Source organism: Leptosomus discolor, chromosome 1, assembly GCF_034619465.1.
Source record: "Leptosomus discolor isolate bLepDis1 chromosome 1, bLepDis1.hap2, whole genome shotgun sequence".
NCBI lineage: Eukaryota > Metazoa > Chordata > Aves > Leptosomiformes > Leptosomidae > Leptosomus > Leptosomus discolor.
In genome coordinates, this window is record NC_141391.1 from 1,923,066 (window position 1) to 1,949,936 (window position 26,871).

Below are 26,871 nucleotides of genomic sequence, written 5' to 3' on the forward strand. Positions count from 1 at the left end.
TTCCAAGATAGGGATAAAAATGATGTACAATCTCCTCAGATCTTTTTAATTATCTAGAAGGGCTTGGTTGGATCAGATCTGTGTAATTCGGTCACGACAATTTCAACTGATTTCTCCCTTTCTAATTTTTTTCCACAAAACTTTTTCAATAAAGAAACGTTTTAACGTTTTCAGTATCTTCAAAGCAGAACTTAAAGTGCTGCCCTTGTCAACTTTTGGAATTTTTAAATGCAGCTTGTCAACTATGGCAGTTCTTACGTAGGGATTAGGTTTTATTTGCTTTGCTCACGTTCAGATACGGTGCAAGAATTATGTAACTCGATTGATGCACGTGACGTTCTTTACTTGCATCAGTAGTTTTAAATATGGACTCTCGATCAGCAAAAAAAGGCATTTCTAAAAATGGTTCTCCCTGCTTGGCACCACCTTTTTTTCCCTTTTTTTTTTTTTTTTTTTTTTCTTTTTAGGCAAATACCTGAAAGAAAACCCCTTTAAAAATGGGTGAGAGATTTATTGAGCCGCGTGGGCTCCTGTTGCTCCGGGACCGCTTGCAGTACGTGCCCGTCTTCAGTACGTGGTGACGAGGACAAACTGCACGATAGGATAAAACTCGCTGTAGAGGGTGCCCAGAATTTGTTTTGGGATTCCAGTTTAATACGCTGGCTGGCTGGCTTGGAGTTTAAGGATCGTTCTAGAAAAGTTATTATGTTGGGTCCATTTCTGTTTTGGTCTGCCGGATCCTTTAAAAAGCAGTAATTAGTTCTGTCAGTTTAAATATTTGGTCAGCAAAATACTGCTTCGGCATAGGAAGGTGCAAAATCACAGCTGCTGTTTATTGGGCTTGCTTCTAATTTTGAATGTGGGTTGATATAGCGCTAAAAAAAAAGCAGCTGTAGGAAAAATAACAAATCAAAGATACTAGTGCTTTTCTTCAGAGAAACGTTTCTCTGAAATCAGCCGCTGCCCGGCTTCCTCTGGGCACCAGGTGTTTTGTGGAAAACTGCATGTTTATTTCTGGCCTTTTTGGGGTTCGCTGTGAAATGAGAGGTCGTTGGGACATTGTTGGGAGGCAAGTATTTTGCTTTAAATTACAATTTACGCGTATTTGCATCGGAGGTGACAGTAGTTTGTAATTCCCAGCTACTCTTCACTTTCTGCTCCAATTCCCCTGCAAACATAGGAGTTCTGGTATATATTATTCTCAGATGTTTCATATATGACACACAACTGCTAATGTTTTCTCTGGAGGTGTGAACTCTCGTTGAGCTGAATTTGAAGCGTTAGCCCTAATGCCACCGAGTCAAACAGCAGGACAAGAAGTAGAGTTGTCAAGTTCCCAGGGAAGGGCTCAGCTCTGATTTCTGGGTTCCTCTTGCGACTCGTGAGATACCGTCCGTGGATCTGTCTTGGTATGAGCATCCTTCCGCCTCTCGCACGAAAAATGTAGCAGTAGTCCTTGAGTTGGACCTCTGCTGCCAGAGGTGGTGTTGGAAGGAGGCGCAGAATGAGCGTTCCCTTGTGGGTTTTGTTGTTGGTGTTTCCCGTTCCGGTTTTCCCCCAGCAGAGCGGAAAGCTGACTGGTCCAATTTCACTTTTGCTTAGGAAATGGTGGGCAGCGTTTGTGAAGCCGATTGAAGTTTGACCCTTTCAGTCAGTAGTTGCTTCACGATGATGGCAACGCGATCGGGCCAACCCTGCGTGGGTTCGCGTGGCTGCTGGAAGGAGCGATGTCTCCCGCTGCCCTTCGACTTGTCCTCGTCTTCTTCAATGTTTGGGTGGCACCCGGATCAGGCAGGGAACAGATCTGGCTGCCCAGAGCCGCCGTGGCTGCCCCCTCCCTGGCAGGGTTCAAGGCCAGGTTGGATGGGGCTGGGAGCAACCTGGTCTGGTGGAAGGTGCCCATGGCAGGGGGGGTGGGAACTGGGTGGTCTTTAAGGTCCCATCCAACCCAAACCAGTCTGTGGTTCTATGACAACCTATTTTTTTTTGTTTTCATCTCGATCTAGTCACAGGGAGCGGTTAAATCTGGAGGAATGGGGAAGGAAGGACATGTCTTCTCCACTGTCGCAGATTTATTCTGTCTTACAGCGACCGTGTGTCAGTGCTCTCAGTGACTGGTGGGTCGCCTTTTCTGTTTGTCTGCAAGTTTCAGAAGAAGAGCGTAAGGTCAGCCTGAGAGGTTGGAGGCTGATGCCAAGGGGTCCAGGTTATCTGATCTCACGTCTGCTTGAGAAAACGAGCTAAGAAACCCCTTCAGTCTGAGCAATGGAGATGAAGTGAATTCAGCTCACCCCTTTCCTCCTCCGCCTCCTCCACCCCCGTGCCCCACATCGCTCCTGGTGTTGCGTTTAACCAGATCGGGCTCTGGAAAGCTTCTCGCTGCACGTGCTGTTTTCCTGCCGTCATGATTTCTGTATTTCTTTGAATCCTCTGAAGTTACATCCTTAAATTATCGATCCAGCTGCAGGTGCACTACTCCAGACCTGGTGGCCCCAGTGCCTTAGGCAGCGCTAGTGCAGTCTGTGCTCCAGCCTGAGATTGTCCTTGGGTGCCCAAGAGTCACACCACGACGGGGGTCACCGTGCTCTCACTTGGGTGACTGCGGTCAGCCGGGGAACCGCTGGCTTTCCAGAGACCGTGCCTCACAGGGCTGCGGGCCCCATCCTGTTAATGCAGCTCCTGGCCTTGTGCTTGGGTACGTGACTTTGCTTTGCTGGTTTTGAGATCTGCTCTTCATCTTCAGGAGAGGAACAAGGCCGGGTCCCTCTGTACCGGCTCGTGCCCATGCAGGATTAATGAATGTTTTCTGGGAGGCTTGGCTGTCGCTGATTTAGTTAGTATTTAGCTTAGTATTCCCTCTGGCAGCCTGGAGTGCTTAAAAATCTGCGCTTACTGGTAGGAACGATGCCGTGGGTTTTGCTGTTTGTGACAGCTCCTGAGCCTGATGTCATCAGTGACAGCTCAGGCTTATTCACCTTGTGGCAGCTTGGGCTCGTCGCGTTGGTGTGCAAGCGTGCAGAGTGCACGTCTTGCTTTTTCTTGTGATTGATTTCGATGCTAAATATCCCAAACTTGTGCTACCGATGATTCGCGTGGTTTCATACCTTTCCTGCGCAACAGGGGTTTAATGTCCTTGCTCTGCTCAACGGGCTGCTGTGTTCCCTTGCCTTAATGGTGGCTGTCCCTTCTGTAATCCAGCTTTCGCAGAAGTGGGTTAATTTGTCAACACAACTAAAACTCTTCATCTGGCATGATGCAATTAATCAGCAGCTTGCTGCAGGACTTCCCCGTGTCCTGCCTCCCTTAGGGGTAAGACAGGCCACTTCCAAACTTTCTGGTCTCACAATCCCGGGCAGGTTACAAGGGACATCCTGCTGTCTGCCAGATTTCTGGATTATGTTGGAAGGGGTGTAGCCAGGCAGATGATGATATTTGCTGATCGCCTGGGATTGCTCAGGATGATCAAACCTAAAACCAGCCGCGATGTGCTGTGGGAAAGTCTGACTGCATCGAAATGCCGCGTTTTAAAAGGGTGATGGAATTTGTTGTTGCTCACTGCACATCCCACCGGTTCAAAGACCAGAGAAGGGAAATCGGCCGGGCTGTGGGCAGTTCTCTCCATCTCCAGGAAGAACCAGAAATGGTACAGAGAGACGGCATGAGCAGGGCTGGGATGGCTTCCAGGCGAGGAGATAATCGATGGAGTAGGACTCTTGGCTTGAAAAATACATGGCCCGGGCAAGGGACACGCGATGCGGGTGTATACAGTCGTTAATGTTGTAAAGAACAGGAACCATTATCATAGTGGGGGCTTAAAAGCAAACAGAAGTACCTCTTTTTGCTCAGAGCCTGAGTAAATCGTGGCACTGTTGTCACAGACGTTGTGGAAGGAGCTCTGGCTGGAGGTGACTCGTATTTTCTGTGACGAGCTAATGGAAGCTGCCCTCCCTTAACGCAACGTCGTGCTGAGGGTGCAGCCTCTGGAGATCCCCATCCTGCTTATAGTGAAGATTTGGAGGCAGGTCATACCCTGCTCCCTATTTAACCCTTTCCAGAGGACTTGCTGTGCTGGCATCTCTCGGTGACACGTTGCAGTGCTGGATGGACCTTTGCTGTCTCTCGCCATACCGATTCGTGTGGTCCTAGAAGATAACCCGATTGTAAGTCAGGTAGCTTGAAGCGTCTATCAATAATATGTTTGCTGTATTTCATACCAAATTCTTATGAAATTCAGCATTAGTTGGGGTGTTTTTTTTTTTAATCTTGACCTGCCCTGGGAATTTTTGTGGGGTTTTGTAGGGTTTTTTTTTCCTAGCAGGGTGTTCTATCGGTGTTGCAGCAAATGTTGTCTCCCTTGGATGCTTGGACTCCTATGCAGGTGTGCTTGGTTCTTCCCAATATTTATGACAACTTGTTGTCTTGATAATACTTCACTTTGTTCTTCCAGACCTACGGCATTCTTTGAAAGGCTAAGGCTTGAATGGGATTTTTTTTTTTTTCTTTCTTTTTTAATTGGAGGAAGATTAAGCTGAGGCAGTAAAAGAGATTAATTTTTCTGGATTTCCGTAGGTGTGCGACATCTCATTTCATTTAATTGAAACTTGACGAGAGCAATACTGAAGTCTGGAAACCCACAGAAGAGAATTTGGACCCTTCAGGGGGTGGTTGGTTTATGTTTCGTATTCCAGGAATATCGGGGGAAATAGGAGTTTTGTTTCTACAAAATCGAACAGCTGCTTTGGCTGTTCCTTTCTATTTCTTTAGGAAGCCAAGAATTCACGAGAAACTTCCTTCAACAGAGGAGATTTTGCTTCTGTGAAGGTCTTTCACCCCTCACGCCCATGCTTGATTTTAATATTCTGTGCTGCTTGCCTCCTCCTGAAGAGTTGAAGTGCAAAAAGCCTGTTAAAATGGTGCACTGTTACTCATCCTGTATACTGGGCTTGAATCTAGCCTAATTATGTCACTGCCAAAATTAAGCACTACTCTTTTAGCCTTACTGAGTGAATATCAGCCTGAGAAACAGATTTTGCATCAACTGAGTCATCAGGAAAATTCTGATTGCGGAGCCTTTTGTTAGTAATGGGGGTACAAGGAGAGGGCACAGCTGCACCTTTTGATGGAGGCGAAAAATAAACTGGTTTGTCAACTGGGCACCTTTGAGAGTCCTGGTTTGTACGGTGTCTGCAGAACAGGTCTTCTGCATTCACCCCATAATTCAGTGGAATTGCGTTCCCTGAGGTGCTGGGTATGACCTGACTTTGGCCCTACAGGAGCAGCTAATTTAAGGCGTAACTTGTGGCAGTGCTTTGTGATGTACCTGTCCACAAACTGTCGCAGGAATGAGGCTTATTATAGAGAGGAGGCGAGTCTCTCGCTGCTTGCGGGGAATAACGACTGTGATTCACCTTTTGGAAACGTGTTCCTGGGAAAACTAGGCTTTGCTTTACTGCCTCCGTTCAGGGATTCTTCCCTGGGCCTGTGGAAGGAAGACGCTGGCTTACACAGAAGGAGGAAACCTCTCCAGGTCGAAGTAGTTACTAGAGGCGAAGCAGACCAGAGGTAGCGCCGACGTCGAAATCTTTGATCACACCGAGCCCTCTTCTAACAGGAGAGTTTTGCTCTGTCTCCAAAGCACCTTCCCTTCCCCCCGTGTCCACTGCTGTGATTTTCTTGCCCGTGCAGTGCTCGTTCATCAGTGTTTGTCAAACGATGTGCTGGAAGAAGAAATCTTCCTTCTGGGCACTAGCGCCCTGGTTCGTGCTGGGTGGGGTTGGGCATCCAGAAGTCCCCAGTGACTGGAGTGTCTTTGGCCGGGTCTTACCTTCCTGGGTTGGTTTTTTTTGAAGGTAAAGCAGCGTTTCTGTATGGGGAGATGATGACTTCTAAAGGAGTTACAGCACCCTGGGAATAAGGGCAAAGCCTGGAGCGAGCCAGAGCCTGAAAGCCCGTCGTCGTGTGGAAGTACTCTGCCAGCATCTGTGTCACGCAGTCTTGTCATGAGCTGTGATTTAAAATGCAAGTTTCTGAAGATCCTGCTTTTTTCTTTCTCTTTTCCCTTTTTTTTTTTTTTTTTTTTTTCTTTTTTTGGATTCACTGTCTTTTACTTGCATTGCTGGGCTTGATAGCATCCTTCCCAATGAAATGTTTTTGTTAGGGGATGTTTTCACAATCACAGGCAGTTCCCCGTGTAGCTCTAACAACATGGAGTAAAGCAGCTTGAGGAATGTTTATTGGTCTTTATTGTGATGCTGTTCTCGTCGTCCTTAACTGAGGCAGGATAGATGGGGGAGCACATAGTGAATGAATTTGGTCTCGTTCTTTTCCTTCACAGTCCTGATGTTGCCCTACACACAGCATTTAAATACCGGATCCGTTTACAAATATGTTAAAGTTTTAACCATTGCAATAAATTCCAGGAAACTTGAGCTGTAATTAAAACTTTCTGCTGTTAACTTAAACCTGGTGGATTTTATTCTGCTCCCAACAGGGTTCCTAAATTCTAAGTGTTTCTACAGACTGCGCTGATCCGTTCTCTCGGTAGCTTTTGTGCCAGCTACTGAGCCTTGGGGACAGGCTGGCTTTCTGTTGGAGTGGTATTTCCTCCTCCAAGAATTAGAGGAGGTTTCTAGGAAAGCTGTAATCTCATGACAGGTAGTATGAGGTAACCGAGTAGTAACCTTCAGCAAAAACACGCTGCTTTTCAATGCCGTGGTGTCAAGGTGACTTCTGAGAGGGCCGTATTCTTGTTAATTATGATTCATGGGCTGAGTCATAAATCTAGGATGGCTTCCCGTGTTCCAGGTACTGGAGTGCTCCCAGTCATGCCAGCATCAGGCTTGCCTTAAGGCCGGAGCAAGACCATTAAATACAAAGGTATTTAGTGACGTTTGACTCGGACTTGTGAAGCGCCTGACCTGTGGGTCATTGCGAAATGGGGAGGTTGTGCTGGGACGGTATCACTGTGTGCCCTGTTCTTTGGTTTTCCCTTGGCTTAGGTCTGTGGGGTTGAAATCACCGTTGTTTCAGTCTTCCTTGGTATTGCTTTACAAGGAAAATACTCTTCTCTCTGTGTCGCCACTGGTTTTCCTGTGGATCCGTGTGACCTCCTCAATAGGAACCACCGTTAAGGGTGGGGGAAAGGATTTCCTTACTGACCGTAAAACTACTAATATTGTAGTTGTGTGGGAATTTCACGTCGTTGGCCTCGAGTCCTAAACTGCTGTGTAACGCTGGCGTGTTCTCCCCGCTGCGTGTAACAACGTCTGTGTTCCACTGTAAATGAAGGGTTTTAAAAATCCCTCTTGCTTACTGAGGTTTTTTGTCTTGCAGCCCTGGAAGAAAGCGTGATTTTTCGCCGGTGCTTTGGAGCCAGTACTTTGAATCTATGGAGGACGTGGTGGTAGAAAATGAAACCGGCAAGGATATATCCTTTTCTCCGGGTTGGCCTTTTCTTATTCTCAGGGACTGGGGTGGTATCGTGTGCTGTTCAGTTTATTGGGGCTCTCTATGTCTTTTTCATGTATTTCTTCCCATCTTCCGCGTTTCCTTTTGTAGGGATCAGTACCAGTAACTAGAGCTATCGCCTATTAAGCTGACAGTTAAGGTGTTCCTAGCCCTGGCACTGCTTCTTGAGTAATCATTCATTTTAAAAAGTGTTTCCAACACTTCAGTAACACACTCTGCAGGGAAATACTCATCAGTGCCCATAGTTTAAACCCTACCAGGATCGAAGCTGTTCGTTGATTTTTATTAACAACAGGTAACGCACTGTATGTTCAGGATCCGGATCAGCGGTACGACGGATAAACCTCCACACGGAACGCTGAGATGTTAATAAATATTTGCAAATTTCTAAATGCTTTCCTACAGCTAATCCCAGGAAGTTCTGTTCAAACATAGGTGTGTGGTCAGGGGCACCTCCAAGCACCCCCAGCCTCTTCTGGGACCGCAGCATCTGCTGTGGGAGCTGTGGGTGCTGCTCCCACGAGGGCACACGACGCTGAGAAAGCCCCACGTGAGGTCACACGTGGACACCTGAGGTGGGGGCCCCTGCTTGTCGCCCCCCAAACTGTCAGTCCGCTAGCTGGCGTGCAGGCAGCTCTGGGCAAGGCGGAGGCGGCGATGCCGTCGGAGAGTCTTCTGGCAGCGCCAAAGCGGGTTTTGGCTGCGGCTCTTCCCAAGTTCTCTGCCCCCTTTTGCAAACGGGGATGGTTCTTTCACGCTCTTGTCAAGCTGACTCCTCTCTGCCGGTCTTCCAGTTGGATCCAGTTGCTGGCAGTGATCCTCTTTGACGTGCTCGTGTTGTATCCAGGCCGTTTGCTAACTGGAAGCGCCCCAGCAAGTGCCGTGTGTGAAGGCACTGGGACGAGACTTCCCGTCAGTCCTACCTCTGCCTAGAGCTCTGACAAAAGCAGGTTGGAGAGGCACTTCCAGGTCTTTTGACCTAATTACAAAATGAAAACATTATAACCTGCGTTTAAATATCACAACCTTGAAGTTTAAGTAGTTGCTTAGTTTTTAAGCAGCCATAGTCTAGCTTGGCCATTAGGAAGAGCAAACTTTCAAGCTATTTCTCTCCAAATACCGATTGGGTAATTACTTCTCTGATGAAATGAGAAAAGTCTCTCTCCTTGTTGTTTTGCTTGGCTTTCTTTTGTGTTCATCTGTCCAGTTGATCCTGTGAATTCTTCATGATGGGCACCTTGCCTGCTTTTGGTGTTAGGGCTGTGCACACCCCCCTGAGGCTTCAGAAATAATGAAATAAAAAGGCTAAGGGACCTGTTTGGATCGATGGTGGACATAAGCATCCCCAATTTAAGCAAGTCTTAGTGGTTTGGGATTTATGACCTTTAACAGAAGCTCCCGTATGAAAGGTTGGGGACAGATGCGTCCTGTGGAAGCAGCTGAATTAACAACTGGAGTTGGGGCCCGCGGTTCTGCCCCAGCTACCTCTTGCTGCTCCGTCAGGTCTGCTGGTGTGAACAAACCCCAGCGGATGCAACTGTCGAAGCTGACACAGCTCGCTGTCGCTGGACTGGCGCCGGGAGCACCTCCGTGAGCTGTTTGCAGCCGGCGGATCCAAAGGGCGCTGCAGTATTCAGCAGAAAACCGACGAGCAGCCTCATCAGGACCCACAGCTAGCGTGGGTGGGTTCAGCCGAACGCTTTTGTCCCAGAACAGGAGGAGGACAGCAGGAGGAGGGGATTTATCTGTTGGTCACCGTTTGGGCGCTGAACACAGATCTCGCAACTCCCAGTTCTGTGCTTTTCCCAAAGTGATGTTTTTTTTTTTTTTTTAGTCCTAGTTAAACTGACTTTTCTGTACCTAAATACATATTGTAAGGGGACTTCAGCTGCCCTAGTAGAGCATCTTTGCTGAGTATGTTCCAGAGAGTAATTACATTCCCTTAAATATCTTGTTTACTGGCTTAAGTGACATTTTTCCTTGGCAGTAATAAGAAAATACGCCGAATCAAAATTACACGCTCTGAAGCGCCTGCTGGTCAGGGTTTGGCTTTTCTCTTTAGTTGCTCAGTTCGCTGTTGTGCACAGGGGGAAAAGAGCGTGGGCAGGAGACGTGGATTACAGAGAGCAGGAGACCTGGGCAGCAGGGAAACAGCTCTTGAAGCTTAAATAAAATCAGTGGAGTTTTGTCCGGGTGACGCTCGCACGCGCCTGTCGATCGAAGGGAGAAGTGGGGCCTTGGGCGCACGAGGGTAGAACCAAACCGCGTCGGGTCGCGCAGACTCCGGTGTAGATGCAGCGACGTAACTTCAAACGGCTACGAAAGGTCCTTAACTGTTCATACACTTTTCGAATTTACAAAAGCGGATTGGAGGGGCCTGTCCTACTGCTGCTACACGGTGGAGGCCATTCTGCTCTTTCCTGGGCTGTGTTTACTGTGAGTAACCTTCTGTAAAGAATATTTATGTCTGCAAACGTGCTTGTCTGAGGGTGTGTCACGGGTTGAGGCTGGGCCGGCCACTAACGAGCGACAGACGCTCTCTACTAACCCCTGTCCCCTCCCAAAAGGGAAAAGGAGAGAGAACAAGGGAGAGAGACTTTATGGTTTGGAAAAGAAACTGAAACAGCTTTAATGGAACAGTAACAATAAAAGAAAAGACAAGAATAAGAATAAGGGAATAATGAAATCTCTACAATATGTACAAATCGATACAGCCCCAATACCGAACCCAACTGCCCCCACCCCGATGACGACCCGTCCCCCCCACGCTGCAGGGCTGGCACTGGGGCAGTCCCAGGCTGGACTGGGGCAGTCCCAGGCTGGACTGGGCAGCAGACAGGGACGGGAGGCAGGAGCTGGGCTCAGGCCCTGGATTCAGGGATGCACGGATCAGTCCTCCTCAGATGTCGGCCATTGAAGAAGAGAGGAAGAGACGAAGAGAGCGAGACCCTCGTGATCTCTCAGCTTTACACTGAATATGACGTCTATGGGATGGAACACTCGGTGGGTCAGGTTTGGGTCACCTGTCCAGTTCGCTCCTCCCTGCAGGGGCGACCCTTTTCTCTCCCGCACCCCAACACGGGCACAAGACTCAGCAGTGACCTTGGTCGCCATAAGAAGTCGTCCCAGGCAGGGCCTCTCTGCAGCCCATTCCTTGGTACGAGCTATAAACACCAGGCCTTAGCACTGCTGGGAGCAGTCACTGTCTGGAAAAACAGGCTGCTGGTTCAGAAAGTGCCGTTAGTTGGAGGGGACTGAACTGAAAAGTTAAAGCACTAAAACAGAATGAGTTCTGATTTAGCCCAAACCAGGACAGGGTGGAAGGCAGCTAACCGCTCAGCTCTGCTAAGCACAGGGGAATCGGTTCAGAAACCTGTCTTGTCACCTGCTGCTGAGCACCTGACTCGAGGCTTCGAAACAGGTCGCTGTGTCCGTGAAATAGGCAAAGCCCACGCCAAGGTTTGTCGTCCGGGTTTGAATGACCAGCAGGAACCAGAACTGCATCTGCCAACCAGCTTCTGCGCTGTAATGAAGGGCCAAGGCATTTCTTGTCGTAGCATCCTCCTTTTTTTTTGTGGGTCAGAAGGCTGCTTTTTCATGACTGCCAGTGAACGTTCAGCAGCTTCGTCTCATCACAACAGTATTGTCTTTGCGTGGTCGAGGTCCTGTTTGACTTGTCGAGAAACGGCGTTTGCTGCTCAGGCAACTCTCTGAAACACCAACCGAGGTGGTGTCGGTAGGAGTGAGCGTGGGGCCTGGCCAAACCAAAATTCCTCCCTCCCACCTGTTCCCTTTAAAAACCAAAGGGAGTTAAGGAAGAGAACTTGGAAAGGATTTCAAGTCAAATCCCTTGCAATGTGTGGGTTTTATTTGGGACCTTTTTCATCCAGGAGCTCTTGGAGGTGTCTCGTCGCCTTAACAGAAAAGGGTGGAAGTGTGACGGGACAGACAAAAGTCTCTGTGTCCCCCCCGTGCCTTTGGCCATGTCATATTTGTCACCTTTTAGCAGTTTGGTGGGCTGGAGATGACTTAGCCTTTCAGCAGAGATGCCAATGAGTAGCAAGAGTCACTACCAACTGCTCTTGGATTCCCAACATGACTGTTGTTGAGTAACCCTGATGGCGTCAGTAGAAACCATCCTAGATTATGAGGAGACACATTAGAAAAATTCTTTGCCAGCTGGGCTGTAATTTCGGTATTGAATTGTGGTTCTACACCTAGCAGTTCGTTGGTGACTTCAGCTGACCCAGAGACTGGTGCAGCACCAGGTCTTCTTGACCTTTGAGTCTTAAATCTCTGTCTTACTAAATCCTGTAGTTACTTGCCTGTAGCTCACTGGTGGCCAGGATGGACGGGTGCCTCTTCCTCTGCTAGTTCAGTGGTTTTGCTATGGTATACGAGTGCCTCAGACAGATGTAGTGAAGGTCACTGCTTTTAGTCGGAGGCAGAGGTGTGAAGTCAAGTTTTTCTGAGTTAAGGGCTTCTTGCAAGTCGCTCCCACGCCCTCTAGAGCTCTGTATTTCCAGTGGCAACACCAAGACCGTGTTTACATTTAAAAATCTCCAGAGTTGAATTTAGCAGAGTGATGGCCTTCACAACACTGTACCTTACGGTTACTGGCAGTTAACAAGGTCGGATCGTATTCAAGATTCGTGTAGATTTACATCTTGCACTTGAGACTGCGTCTGGAGGAAGAAACAGTCACCTCGTGCCTTTGTGTGGCTGCTGTAGAATTATTTCCTTTGTGCATTTTGAAAACAAGTGTTAAATGTTTGGGATGAACCACCACATCAGATGGAACAGCAGCCTGCAGGAGCAGAATGCTCCGTTCGTCGTTTGCTTATTGGCCTGGTAGCTTCCTGGGTGAGGTGTTTTGTGCTTCTACTCCTGTTGGGATAAAACTCAGGACACTGGGAAGCTTCCCGTTCTCTCACACCACGTTGATGACCCCCTTTCCTTACTCCCTGCTGACAATAGTTTGGTTTTTAGCGGCAGACTGCTCCCCTGACGAGTTAACTTATTGCGTAGGTGCATAAAGCACCTGGCAGGTTGGGGTTTCGGGGTGTTTGTAGGGGCTCTAAAACATTAGCTTGTGGATTCAGTGTTTTTTGGGAGAACAACTGCTAGAGCCACGTTGGAGCTGAACAAAATATGAGGACTGGGCAGCTTCCAGATCTCTGCCCATTGTGTAGGTGGTTCTATTAAGAATCCCTCAACAAATTCCCCCGCTCCTGCAGGGCTGTTATTTAAATAATCGATAGTTCCTTAACGCTAGAGTCTTCCTTTCGACAAAGAGTGCCATTTAATCACTTTGATGCCTGAAATTTGGGTGAATCGAGCTGTCAGGGACAAACAGAGCCATGTTTGTCCTTACTTTAAAAAAGATTACTCTCTTGTTCCCCCCCCTCTGACCCCTTTGAACTAATCAATTTTTGTGCATTTCAGCCTCACTATAAAATTCTGTTCTTTGAGAGCAAATTGGCACGTGTGCTGCAAAGCAGCTGCTTCATCCTCGGGTCTGCTGTTTCGCCAAGGCTGATTTTGTAACACGTGGGCCTCGGGGAAGGGGGAGCATTACTTCAGTGTCTGTAACCCCGCTGCTGCGTTTCAGTTTTCAGAGCTTGAGTTCGTTATTCTGGGAAACACACATAACTGGGAAGTAACTGTCCTCGGAGACAGCGTTAACAATGGTAGAAAGGGTGGAGCTTTGGTTGGTTAAGGGTGGTTTATCGGGAATATTCTTGCTTGCTTTCGGTAACACCTCCTGCCATCCAGGTGCAGCGTTTTGTTGGCAGGGGAGGGTTCTCGTCGCACCGTCCGAGCCTTTGCTGCTGTTTCAGGCAGCGCTGAAGGCCGCTAATCCTTTTTGAGATGAGGTGTGGCACTTTGCAAATTGTCTTGTCTCTGTTCCTCCTTGCAGTCTGCAATCATTAACAGGATTCAGTGTAGGATTGTGGCGTTAGATCTCCGGGGCCATGGTAAGTAAAAGAAATTCGATTTAAAATCACATAAGCAGGTTACGTGGGGTTTTTTTAAAGATGATGTGATGAATCGCTCCCAAGGTGACTAAGAAAGCGTCCTTAAGGCTTTTATTCAAAAGCAAGGGATGGAAAAGTGGCTTCTGGAGCTCTGCAGCCACTTGCCCTCAGGTGCCAGAAGCTGAGACCTCCCGCCCCTTTGTGCGGGGCAGCGGTGGACTTGTTCCCTCCTACGTGCTGGCACCAATACGAAGTTCCTTCGTATTTTCATTACCTGTAGGTGGTCTTTACCTTTAGAAATAAGGTCTGTTCTTTAGTTGTAAGATACATTGCAAAAATGGAACAGTTATGGGGAGCCTTTCCTGCCCGTAAGCTGTAACACGATAAAGTACCAACCGTTCCTATTAATTCTGGGTTTCTCAATTATTCATGTTAAATGCAGTAGGCTCGCTCTCCAGAACTGTGCCAAAGGCTTCGTGCAGTTGCTGCTCTCGTTCCTGAGGGGACTGAAGGTTTCCAGCTTACGTAAACTTTACTTTTTTTTTTTTTTTTTTTTTGTTCTTCCAGGAGAAACAAAAGTGAGGAATCCTGAAGATCTGTCTGCAGAGACTATGTCAAAGTAAGGAAGCTGACGTGCTGTCTTCAGCATTTCACTTTTCACAAACCTGAGTTTCCTTTCCGTGGGTGAACCATAAACGAGTGGAGGACACGCAGCCGTCATTCAAGGCAGCCAGATAGTTTCATTTTACATTATTCTGCTAGTTGTCCCTTCTTTTCCTTCCGTTTTGGGCCAGTTTGGAATTTATTTGAAATGCTAACCTCTTCTAGCTGAGTCGGATTCCAAACTGGAGTCGTTCTGTAGGTGCCCTCAGTTCTTAAACTCGCTTGAAAGATCAGGGGCGCCCTTCCAGTGAGCGCTGCGAACCTGCCGCACGCTGTGACGCTTGCTAGAGGTTTCCTCGCAGAAGGGGAGCGCTTTCCTCGGGGGTAACTGGGGCAGTTTAGCTGGAAATCACCACTTTGGTTCTCCCTCGGCTCCTCAGGCAAGCGGTGGCGTCCCCCAAAGCGTGGGGCACAGGCTGAGGCTTCCGAGCCCTGAGGGAGTTGCTTTTTTTCAAACGATCACGACCTGCTTTGGGATGCAAATCCCCCTCTTGACAAAGCCGTAAGGAAAGCAAATACCCACTGCTAAGCCCATGGCGTTATGTCCACGTTTAGTACAAAAAGGTTCTTTGCTCTGACCGCAATGGAATCCCGAAGGATTTTGTAACCTTCGCAGGAACAAATCCACTTGGTTTGTTGTGGGGAGGCCATGTGTGAAATGTATTCTGACTTCCATTGTGTACCTTATTGCCACTGCTTATGGCTTGTGATTCTGTGGTCCTGGTGAGTTATTGTCCTGAGGAGATGCTGTATGACATGGTTAGAATATTTTAGATCTGGAGCAGCACTCCCGTGAGGGGGGGGGGATGTGTAGAAACAAGCTCCTTTTGTTTTTAAACCCTTCTCTCCTCTTAGCAATGAACTTGCAAGTTATTTCTGAAGAGCCTTTAAACGGGAGCCTGAAATTACAGCTGGGTTTCGGTGGGTTTTTAATCAAACCCTCAAGCAGTTTTCTCTGACAGAGCGAACAAGCTGGTCAACCTTTTTGGTTTTTGACTTGTTTTCCCTTTTCTAGTTGCGGTACTGCTCAGGTCTCCGATTCCTCTGAGCCATTTTAGTTAGGAAAGCCAGTTTGGGTGGCTTAAGCTGCAGTGCTCTTCAGTGGATTTCAGTCATGAGCCCTGCTGTTGTTTTGGTGAACAGCTTTCACATTCTGCAGTGACAGCTTCAGTTTACAGCAGGTGCCTTATGGAAAGGACAGGGAAATTGCCCCTTGCCTTGTAGTACCTGTGCTCAGAGAGAGTCTGAACCTCTTTGCTTGCGCTCAGTGTTGTTTATCTTTGGTCAGTAGGGCTCAGTTCTTTTCTCTCTTTACATGCAAACAGTTTCTCCTTTCAGAATGGGGAATTATCTTAGTCTAGGCTTCCGTGCCAAGAGGATTTGACAGCTTTTTCTCACCTTGGGTTTAAAATTCCCACCAGCTAATGTCAATGTAAAATATTCTCTTCAGGGATTTCTTTTAAATGAGCAATTTCTGTTAATAATAATGGAAATGACATGCTTGTGGAGGGAAGTATTGGCCTGAATGATTTCCTGGATTGGTACCTAGACGAAACAGTGATGAGAGAATAAACTTGTCTCAGTTACCTGTGGGTTCAGGAGCGTGCGGACAGGGTTTGGAGCCGGACATCTCCCTTGGATCTGTCCTTTCTCCTCCCATTGTACACGTCTGCTTCAGAACTGTGGAGACACCGACGGTGCTTTTCTCTCCGTTTGGCAGAGACGTTGGAAACGTGGTGGAAGCTCTGTACGGGGACCTGCCTCCCCCTATCATGCTGATCGGGCACAGCATGGGGGGCGCCATCGCCGTGCACACGGCGGTGGCAAATTTGGTGCCCAGCTTGCTGGGTCTGTGCATGATCGATGTGGTGGAAGGTAAGAGTGTGTACCCTTGGCTGGGGCCCCGTCTTCCACGTTCATCTTTTTTTTTTCTTTTATCCCCAAATCCCTGAATGCAGAAAGTTGTGCCTGGTTTTTAAACCAATGCCGATTCCATCCTCCTAACAGATGCTACCTACGCAAAAGTCTTTCCTTTTGCTTTTCCCAGATGGGCTCTGTTTGCCATTTTCCTGGTAATTTCTTTGCGATACTTTCTTGTTAGCAGGGAGGAGGGTGGATCTTGTATAATGCATGCTGCTGTTGAGTGGTTACTGCCTTCTCTCGCTATCTCAATGTCCTGCCTGTTCAAATACTAATTCTCTAACGTGGGAGCAGGTGTGACTGGGGGCTTAGGGGTACTAAGCTGTGCTTCCCTTAACAGCATTAACTCCCCAGTGAGCTCCAGCGCTCTCTGAGGGTGTTCCCTGGTAGCCAGTTCTGTATAGAGGGAGGCGGCAGTAACGTCAGATGCCGTAAAGTTAAAAACTTGGTTTTAGGTACAGCCATGGACGCGTTGAACAGCATGCAGAACTTCCTAAGGAGTCGTCCCAAAACATTCAAGTCGCTTGAGAATGCCATTGAGTGGAGGTAATGCACGCATGGGCTTGTGTAGTCTCCGAAATCACTCGTCTCTTTTAGCTTGACTTCCGAAGGAAGCGAAGTTTTTGTCTGTTTTCTCCTTTCGTGCTCGCTTCCCCAACTATTGTTGCCAGTTCCATGGATGGTTTGACAGGGAGAGAGAGGTCTCAAAGATAATTAATGTCCTGGGAGAGTTGGCTAGGCAATGGAGAGGGATCCTCTTAAGAGTTTCAGCTAATGGAAAGCTTCATGGTATGAATTGCAGCTTCCTTGTATGTGTCCCGACTATTACGGAAGCAGCTTGTGTAAGAAACAGGATTTATTTCCGATTCAGCAACAATTACTTAGACCTTTGGCAGCCGAGTTTGACAGGGAGAGGCCTTGTGGCCGAGTTTGTAGGTTGGGCTACAGAAAGGCCAGTTCTCCTGCCAAATACCCACGTAGTTTCTGACCTCTCCCCGTCCCCAGCCATGACGTGGGTATAACCCTGTTCCGCTGTTTCCCCACCAGCACTTCTCCCACGGAAATTCACAGGTACAGTCCCAACGGGGAGGGGGTGTTCAGGCAAGTTGACATGTGATCTGAGCCTCTCCTCCTGAGAACAGGGTGTTTGGGAATGGTTTGGGGAAATCGTGAGCTGTAAAGGGGTTTTGCTCCTGTTTCTGGGCCTGCAAGTTCCTGCATCTGTTTAGTAAATATTTTTGCCCTCCTTCTGATTTATTCTTTTTTTTCCCTAGTGTAAAAAGTGGACAAATAAGAAATCTTGAATCTGCCAGAGTCTCTATGGTCGGTCAAGTCAAACAGTAGGTGGTTTTTGGTTTGTTTGGTTGGGTTTTTTTTAGCTCTTAAGATCATCTTGTCTGTTTTGCGATACTGTTACTACAGAGCGTAAACGCACTTGAAAGTGAAAATTTCTTCTAGCAAATACAAATTTCTTATCATTTGATCACAGTTGATACCAGCAGCAGCACTGAATCGTAGTCATGGCCCTTGGAGAACACCTGGCCAAAAGTTCCCTGGGGCAAAATCCGCCAAGAGCTGTGTTTTCAAAAGTTGAACTACTGCTGGTTGTGTATTCCTTGGTTTGTCTGCCTTTCTGCACGTGTTCAGAAATCAGCGTTAGTCTGATGCCCCTTCAGAAATGTTGCCCTAAATCGGGTTGGCCGTCTGGGCATGGTGTCTTTCACGTCCTTTTAGAAATTTTGGAATTATCTGTTGCGTTTTGGGAGTGATCTGAGGTGGGTTTGGAGGGATGAGAGTGACCTCCTTGTGCCGCTCTAATCCTTGGCATACCTGGAGCCTCTACAAATGTCTCATAGTCTTTGAAGAAAAGCTGGTGTTGATTGTTTGACCACTTCTGCCTCCTCTGAGTAGCTGCTTGCATTTATATTTGCACTGGGATACACGGGCTGCAGAGGCACTCGGCCCCACGGCTGATCATGACTCTGATCTTTCATCCACAGCGGCACTTAAGCTGGAGGGGATTGTTTTCAGACAGCGTTTGAGAAATTGCTGAACACTTTGGGTTAAAACCTGTTGGGTTTCTTTTGTTTTGACAGGGAATCAGCTTCTGGTTTTGTTTTCACAGGTGCGAAGGGGCTGCCAGTCCTGAATGTCCTAAAGCCATAGTGGAGGGTATTATTGAAGAAGAGGAGGAGGAGGAAGAGGATGAGGAAGGCGGAGGCTCTGTCAACAAGAGGAAGAAAGAAGATGACACGGAGGTAGGAAATCTCTTGCTGTGTTTTCAGCTTGTGATGGCATGATGCTCCCCTGCAAGAGCAGCCGCCAGGCGTTACCCAAATAATTCTGATACAAAGTGGAGCAACTCCAGGGACCGAAAACTTTACATTGTGACTGTTGTGGTTCTGCTTCGCCTCCTGCCACTAATTCTGTCTTGGACTGTTGCCTGAGAGTGTGTGTTTGGTTTTCTTTCCTGAGATGCTCACAGGTTTGGTGCACATAGAATCCTTTGGGTTGGAAAAGACCTCTAAGATCATCAGGTCCCACCATTTCCCTCACACGACCAAGCCCACCACCAAACCGTGTCCCTGAGCACCACGTCTGTACGTCTTTTGAGCACCCCCAGGGACGGTGACCACCGCCGCCCTGGGCAGCCTGTTCCAATGTCTGACCACTCGTTCAGTAAAGAAATTTTCCCTAATACCCAACCTAAACCTCCCCTGGGGCAGCTTGAGGCCATTCCCTCTTGTCCCATCACTTGTTATTTGGGAGAACAGACCGACCCCCACCTCACCGCAGCCTCCTCTCAGGCAGCTGTAGGGAGCGATCAGGTCTCCCCTCAGCCTCCTCTTCTCCAGGCTGAACACCCCCAGTTCCCTCAGCCGCTCCTCACAGACCTGTTCTCCAGACCCTTCCCCAGCTCCATGCCCCTTCTCCGGACCTGCTCCAGCACCTCCATGTCCTTCTTATACTGTGGCGCCCAAAACTGGACACAGGACTCGAGGTGTGGCCTCACCAGTGCTGAGTACGGGGGCACAATCGCTTCCCTAAAGGCCATAGGGCCTGAAATGGGGCTTCTGGCCTGAATCAGAAATGCTTTTTTTCGGAGTCTTTGTGGTATTTTAGTTTGTTTCCGAGGCACAGTCGCAGTCAGGAGGTGGTACAGGCAATTGCAACCTAGGAAGGTAAAGTCCTCCAGGAAAATCGTTGCGGCCACCTTAGCCCCTTGTGTCACCGAAGCGAGAGGCAGCTCTGAGCGTTCAGACAATAGGAGAGTGAAAACCCACGTGCTGAGCGCCCCGAGTGCCGCAGCCTTCCCTTCATCTCTGGGTGTAACCCCCGTCTGCCTTTCTTGTTCCCTGCTCGTGTACTTGGGCAGCGATTTGGAGAGAAATTTAGGAGGGTCATCCCCTGGAAGCGTGTCATCCACCAGAGGGAGCCAGTATTTTTTTAAGATATCCTTCCAGGTGGCACTGTGAGTTCCTTTAATTTCAGCTGCGTTACTCATCACTAATGCAGAGCTCTCTCTCCTCCCTGCAGACAAAGAAGGAGCACTTATACACGTGGCGAATTGAACTGGCGAAAACGGAAAAGTACTGGGACGGCTGGTTCAGGGGTTTATCTAACCTCTTCCTGAGCTGTCCAACTCCAAAGCTTTTGCTTTTAGCTGGTACGTGGCTCCTCCGGTCCCGTTTAGGTGCAGTGGCTGTTCAGTGATGTCCCCCTTGTGTTTTAGAGAACAGGGTCAGCGTTTGGCTCGTGTCTTTCTCGGAGAAGAGCAGGCCCGTCTCTTCCACCTCGGCTTTTCTCTAGCTCTTGAAAGATCATAAAGCACTTGGTCTGTGCCGAGCTGGAATTAGTTCAGAGCCTCTAATATCAAAGCAGAACATCATGTCGTGCTGTGTATTGCTGCTGCTGGATGAGTATGATGTGGAAGAAGACCAAAGAGGACAGAGCCAAGCTGCCCTTCAGCCTCTGCTACTAAAATACGGGCGTGATTTGAATTTTTCCACTGAAAGTCAAATTACCGATGTCCTAGAGCCAGCTGTAGGCCCTTTTTGTCCCCTGATAGGCAATTTAAGTGTGTAACCGAGATCATGAAGATAAACACCCTTTTAAGTTGTAGGGAACGGTGCGTTCATGCATTTTTGGCTGGGATTCTTTCCCGTCGCTTTACTCTCCTGAGTGAAAAGACCTCGGGGGTGTCAGAGATGATGTTTCTTTTGAGTTTTTCAAGCCAAATGTCTCCTTCAAAATGTCGAGTAAAGCCCTGCTTAGGCAGTCCCGTTCCCTCTGGCTTTTCTCCAATACATCTGTGTATTTGCTTGCAGGTGTGGACAGGCTGGATAAAGACCTAACAATTGGGCAGATGCAAGGTAAATATTGGATATCGTTACTCTGTCCTTACTGTCGTGCTCTTTGTGGGTGATAGCTTGTCGCTACGGGTGCACGAATGAGAGCGAGCTGGAACGTCCTTTTGTCAGGTGCAGAAACAAATGTACGTTGGAGGATTAGTCCATCCCAAAGCGTTCTCTAACTGCCTGTGGTTCTAGGAAAGGTGAGGAAGCTGAGGTGGGAAAGGTTGAACTAGAAGTTGTGAAGGGCTGTGGCCGTGGCTTTTGTTCAGTCGAGCGTGCAGCGTTGCCAGCAGTGGGGCTGTCACGCTTCTCTTGGATCCGAATGATTGTCTGTGAGAGCTTCTAATCTGTTTTTTCCCCTTCTAATTACTTTCCTGATGTTCCCAGCTAGAAAAGTTGGGACCATCCAAAACTGGCTGGTCTCCCGATGTTTCTGGCAGCCATCAGACCAAGATCCAGAATCTCCATTAATGGTTTGGGTTTGGGTTGGGTTGGTTTAGTTTTTTTTTTCCCCCGTCCCAGCTTCATTGATTTCCAGAGCGACCAGTACTGGGGAGCAGGACAAACGTTGCATTGAGGTAACAGTTCCAACCCTGAAAGCTGCTCTCGCCTGCACCAAGAAGCTCTGAGAAGTTTTGCTTCCTTTTAACTCCTGGGAACCTGCTCCCCAGCTGTAAGATGACTTCAGAAACTGGTTCTTGCTTTCTCTGGAACCTGCCTGCTGCGCCTCTTGCACGGTTTGCCCTAGGCTGCTAGGCCTTCCCCGGCCCCTCTTCGCCAGATGCTTATAGCGAGGTTTGTCTGTAAAGAACGTGAGGTCCTTTTTAGAAGAGTTCATAAATTCACGGCGCTTCCAAGGGTGTGATGTCTGACGTACACGAGGACCGCTTGCCTCAGCCGCTGCTGTTGCCAATCAGGACCGTAATCACTTAAAAAGCAGCTCCAGTGACGCCTCTCTTGATCCGCAGGGAAGTTCCAGATGCAGGTCCTCCCGCAGTGTGGCCATGCGGTCCACGAAGATGCTCCAGACAAGGTGAGCCCCGCCGTGGGGTTGAAGCTGCTCGTGCTCATCCCAGCTCGAGTGCAAAAGCGGTCCGTTGCTTCCCCTGAAGCGGGGGTTGGCCTTCAGGGGCGGTTTTCGGCATCTTAACTGGCTGTTGGCAGAACAGCTTGGGTTTTCGAGCTGGCTGGAGAGGCTGAGCTGAGATGTTAGGCGACACGGGGCTTGGCTAAGTTACAGATTTAACGCTCAGGCTAGCGGTGATACAACAAACTCTTACCCTGTGGAGTGTGGATTTACCCTCCCTGCCTTTCCTCGTGAAGTTCTCCACTCTCCCTTGTACTAAACTGCAGCTTTTGGGGTCGGTCTGCGTTTCGCTGAGCTGGGTGGCTCGCCTTTTCCAAGTACAAATGTTCCTGAAACAGCCTGCAGATGACAGAGCCGTTGGGTGTCCAGATAGAAGCAGGAACGTGGAGCCTGTGGTTGGAAACACGGCTGGTTTCAAAGCTTGTTCTGCCCTGACCGCTGTGCCTGTAAACCCCAGCCTTTCTGTGCTCCGCTTTACCAATCCAAAATAGGGACTTTTGCCTAAACACACCGAGTTCTGACATTGTTATCTCTTTTAATGCACGTTCTAAGAGTATTATTGCTGTCAGGTGACCGTCTTGATTTACTCTTTGTGGGAATAACTTGCGTTGTGGTTTCACCAGACCTTTTTCGCCTGAGGCTAAACTTAGGCATTGTTTTAAGAATTACTGAAAGAGGAGGAGAAAAAGCTTAGTCCGTTCTTGATTGCCAGATCGGTGTCAGAGTAAAGGTGGAAGCGTGCAGTTCCTTTTTTTTTTTTTTTTTTAATATAAAAGCGTGATATGCAGAGCTCTTGGTTTTAAAGGTGCAAACCCGATGCAGCAAGAGGGTCCTGAGGACACAAACTGTTGTTGGAAATGCTGCAGGCTTTGAAAACTGACCGGATTTCTTCTTATCTTCATGTCCCTTTATATTCAGATGGATTTTATATTTTCTTTTTAATTTTATTTTTCCGCCCCCCCGCTCAGGTTGCTGAAGCTGTTGCAACGTTCCTGATCCGTCACAGGTTTACAGAGCCCATCGGTGGATTCCAGTGGTAAGGCTCTGCGGGTGCTAGAGCTGGGCAGCCCTCGAGCAGAGCTCCTGCTCTTACTGCCCGTTGTTTGGCTGTCAGTGGTGGGGGGGCTGGAGTTCTAGCCAAAACCCCACGTGTAAGCAAACAGCTTTGAATCCGGTAATATATTTGATGCTTGTGTGTTCTCTCTCACTTCTCGCATATTAACTTGTGTTAATGAAACCTCCTTCCTTGGAGGGGAGGAGCAAAGCAGATCCTCCCTCGCTGACTCCTTGCTCTCCAGCCTGCCAGAAAGCGGAATTAGCGGCTTTGTGGTGTTTAGTTTAAATAGCACCTTGTGCAAGTCATCGGGGCCCTGTGTTTTGGAAAGAACTTGCACCACGCTGCTTTGGCCAAGCCATACTGGTGAGATGAGGCGGGTGAAGCTGTGTGCTTCGCTTTGCAGGCTTTCCCGTCCTTCCCTCGCCTGTTTTCATGTCGCAGGGAACTGCGGAGGCCAGGCTTCTGCAGTGAGAGGAGGTTGTGACTGATGAGGTTGATGGGCAAAACTCCCCATCTTGGGTACGGTACCATAAAGCTCATGACTAAACCAAGGCTTAGACCTCACAGAAGGTGCTCGTCTGGTTTAGGGTCATCCTTCAGGTGAATGAGAATAAGCCTGCTTCTTAAGCAGCGCTGAAAAGTCTTCCTTTTAGCTAAGAATTCTTCAACAAAAGCTAGAAGCCCTAAAATGCATGAAGCTGTAGGACTGGCAGTGCTGAAGAGGTCTGGCTGGATGATCTTTTTCTTTTCCCCCCCTTTATCCTGTGCCCTTGGGGACGAAGCAGTAGCAGCGTGGACTGCCTGTATTAAATCCAGTGAGAGGATATAGTGTAAATGGTGAGGGAGGGAGAGGACCACCGGGCTGTACTACGCCGTAGCACCGAGTCCCCACCAGGTATCTGGTGACCTGTGCTACCTCTGCGCGTCTCGACGGCGCCAGCCTGTTGCTCCTGCGATGCTGGGTGTGGCAAAAGCAGCTTTAAACCAAGAGGCTTGGAGAAAGCGAGGTGGCTTGGTGGCCTTACTGCGTCCTTATGCCGTGGACGGCAACGCATTGAGCTTTTGTGCTTCTCACTCTTACGTCCAAGTCATCGTTGAACGCATCGGTGCTGATTTTCACCTGCATGACAGGCTCCTCTTGGCCTTGTTTGGTCTTGGGTAATCAATTAGATTTAGGCCAAATGTCTGCGGTGAAGACCTTTAACGTGTGTGACCTTTCTTCCGCTCTCCTTTTTCCCTCCTAGTGTGTTTCCTGCTTGTTAATACCCTGGTGTTCTCCAGCACTGAATCCTGTTGTAAATAAACTGCACCAGAGGCCACTGTGATGTATCCATATCCTTTCATCTCTCCAGTTCAGCAGCAGTGAGAAGTTGGTGTGAGATTCATCCCCTAGATTTAGTTCTCCAGAATGTGTAAATGCTTAGGGACTTCCTTGCTGGGAAGCAGCTCGTACTGAAGACCATGAAAAGCTCTTCAGGCCCTTGGAAGTGGGCTCCTCTCTGCTGCCCCAAGGAAAAGACCTCCTGAAACCCCAAGTAGTCGATCATACCGATCTCCGTCGATTCTCAGGCTTTCTTGGACCCAACTGCAAAGGGGCCGTTGGCAGTCCAGATCCACCGAGGGCATTGAAGCGTAGCCAAAGGCTTCGGGATTCCTCCTTGGAGTTGTCTCATCGTCTCTGAAGTGCCCCTTAGGTTTGTTTTTTTTATATACACGTTTCTTCCCCGCCCCTAAAGCAGATGAGGAATCGGCTTCGTTGGGAGCTCGGGTTTTGTCTCACCAGTGCCAGCCTTACGGGTTAAGCTGCGGGAAGAGCCTGGACGCTGCTTTCCTGGGCAAAGTGGGACGGGACTGTGAAACAAAAAAGGCGAGGGGGGACACCACGAGCTCCGTTTCAGAGTCTTGCGGCTTCCTTAAGACTTGTTTCGAGTTCTCCCTGAGAAAAAATCGCCCGGATGACTCCGTCTGTTGCCGACATGTAACAGGCAGGGGACTCTGGGCCTGCCTTCGTGGGGAAGACCCAAGAGCAGCCATAACAACGTGGAGTTTGCCTCTTTGGGCCACTCTTTGCCCCTGGAGTGTCTTTACGCTTCCCTTCCAGCTGCTACACCCAACTGAGCAGAGATCAGCGCCTTTTGGATGGGAAAAAAAGACCACAAAACGTGCAAAAAAAACCTGGAAGAGCTTGGAGTCAGTCCTGCTGATGTTGGTGCAGAGGTGTAGGCGGCCGCTGCCGCCTTCTGCTCCCCCCAGTACTGGAGGAAAGACCTGGTTTTCACTGTCGCTTGCTGGATCGTTTCGCTGCCTGCCTTCCATAGTTCCCTGTCGGTGCCGTAGTCACGCGGAGAGCTTTTCTTCAGGGCGAAGTTATCCACAGTCGGTCGGGTTGCTTTCACCGAAGAATCACTCGTGAGCCGAAGAGCAGACACGTTTTGGAGCCGTTTTCCTCAATATTTTGCTGGTGGATGTCTGAAATCTTTCTCTTTTCTTTGGCCTTGTGTCCATAACCCCCTGCTGCTGTGTGATGAAGTTATCCACAGTCGGTTGGGTTGCTTTCACTGAAAAATCACTCGTGAGCTGAAGAGCAGACACGTTTTGGAGCCAGTTTCCTCAGTATTTTGCTGGTGGATGTCTGAAATCTTTCTCTTTTCTTTGGCCTTGAGTCCATAACCCCCTGCTGCTGTGTGATGAAGTTATCCACAGTCGGTTGGGTTGCTTTCACTGAAAAATCACTCGTGAGCTGAAGAGCAGACACGTTTTGGAGCCAGTTTCCTCAGTATTTTGCTGGTGGATGTCTGAAATCTTTTTGTTTTCCTTTATTTTCCTTTTTTTTTTTTTGGCCTTGTGTCCGTAACCCCCTGCTGCTGTGTGATGCAATTATCCACAGTCAGTCGGATTGCTTTCACCGAAAAATCACTCATGAGCTGAAGAGCAGACACGTTTTGGAGCCGTTTTCCTCAGTATTTTGCTGGTGGATGTCTAAAATCTTTTAATTTTCCTTTATTTTCCTTTTTTTTGGGGCCTTGTGTCCATAACCCCCTGCTGCTGTGTGGTGAAGTTATCCACAGTCGATCAGGTTGCTTTCACTGAAGAATCACTCGTGAGCCGAAGAGCAGACACGTTTTGGAGCCGTTTTCCTCAATATTTTGCTGGTGGATGTCTGAAATCTTTTTATTTTCCTTTTTTTTTGGGCCTTGTGTCCATAACCCCCTGCTGCTGTGTGGTGAAGTTATCCATAGTCGGTCGGGTTGCTTTCACCGAAGAATCACTCGTGAGCCGAAGAGCAGACACGTTTTGGAGCCGTTTTCCTCAGTATTTTGCTGGTGGATGTCTGAAATCTTTTTATTTTCCTTTTTTCCTTTGGCCTCGTGTCCCTAACCCCTCGCTGCTGTGTGATGAAAGCAGTCATTCCAGCGCCGTTTCGCTGAGGCGCGGTCCTGTCGTCGGCCCGATCCGGGAGCTGCGCTGCGCGTCGACGCCTCCGCCCTGCGCCCGAGCGCCGTCGTGGGTTCTGGGCGTTGGAGGGGGGGGGCGGCGTGAAGAGCTGGCCGAGCCCGCTGGCACGCTGGCGTTGACCCGGATGGAGAGCCGCTCGTCCCCTCGGCTTCCTTCGCCCGTGGGCCTTGCTCTGCGTCCCTTCCCTGAGACGTCAGGGTGGGAAATGAAGTCGAGACCGGGAAGCCTCGCTCCAGAGCTCTCCTCGCTCCCGGCGCTTTGGCCCTCGGCGCTCCGGTGTGACGAGAGCAATCGCTGGCTCCCGCCGCTGCCCTCCGTACGTCACCGCGTTAGTTATCGCCTTCGTTCACTGTGACCTTGGTGTAACGTCCGCCCCTGGTTTAGTTGCTGATGGATTCAATGGGTCTTCATTAGCTGAGCTGCGAAACAGCGCTTTCCCCAGCCGCGTCCTCCGGATGGGCAAAATTCTCGGTCCTTTCCGGCCGACCCCTGTGTTCAAATTGGTAAAGATTAAAAGGGTACGGTGCGTGTCTGTCCGGAGTCTCGCTTCACGGGGTAGTTGTTGTCGATACTCCTGGATGACCTTGGGGAAAGTCACGTTCCTCCGTGCTGAAGCGACGTGGAGGACGCGGCTTGGAGCGATTCGTTGCGGTCGCTCCCGGCGTTTGCCTCTCGTGTCGCCCCTTCCGTTCGCTTTGACGGTGTGCGGGATATTTAAAAAAAAAAACACCAACCCCACCCCCCAACGACGAAAACCTCCATGAAAAGCAAAAGAAAATCGGTTTTGTATTCGGTAGAAGCACCATTGGGAAATGAATGACTGTCTCTGAATCCTGCGGGCTCCCCAGAATTATATTTTGTTGTTAACATTTGAGAAGTGAGTGGAAA

The 26,871-nt window shown here is 48.9% G+C and overlaps 1 protein-coding gene across 1 annotated transcript in view; it reads left to right on the forward strand.

Annotated features, from left to right (window-relative positions):
• The window catches only part of PPME1 (protein phosphatase methylesterase 1), a 33,039-nt gene extending 7,913 nt beyond the window's left edge, over positions 1–25,126 (forward strand). Inside the window, exons 2-14 of the mRNA XM_086481609.1 lie at positions 7,333–7,426; positions 9,811–9,903; positions 13,388–13,445; positions 14,013–14,064; positions 15,829–15,983; positions 16,484–16,574; positions 17,303–17,368; positions 18,154–18,286; positions 19,566–19,695; positions 20,357–20,401; positions 21,352–21,416; positions 22,439–22,506; positions 23,772–25,126. Of these exons, the coding sequence (XP_086337735.1) occupies positions 7,333–7,426; positions 9,811–9,903; positions 13,388–13,445; positions 14,013–14,064; positions 15,829–15,983; positions 16,484–16,574; positions 17,303–17,368; positions 18,154–18,286; positions 19,566–19,695; positions 20,357–20,401; positions 21,352–21,416; positions 22,439–22,506; positions 23,772–23,790 (1,069 nt within the window). The 3' untranslated portion in view covers positions 23,791–25,126. The remainder of the gene's footprint in view (positions 1–7,332; positions 7,427–9,810; positions 9,904–13,387; positions 13,446–14,012; positions 14,065–15,828; positions 15,984–16,483; positions 16,575–17,302; positions 17,369–18,153; positions 18,287–19,565; positions 19,696–20,356; positions 20,402–21,351; positions 21,417–22,438; positions 22,507–23,771) is intronic.
• Positions 25,127–26,871: the final 1,745 nt, after the last annotated feature.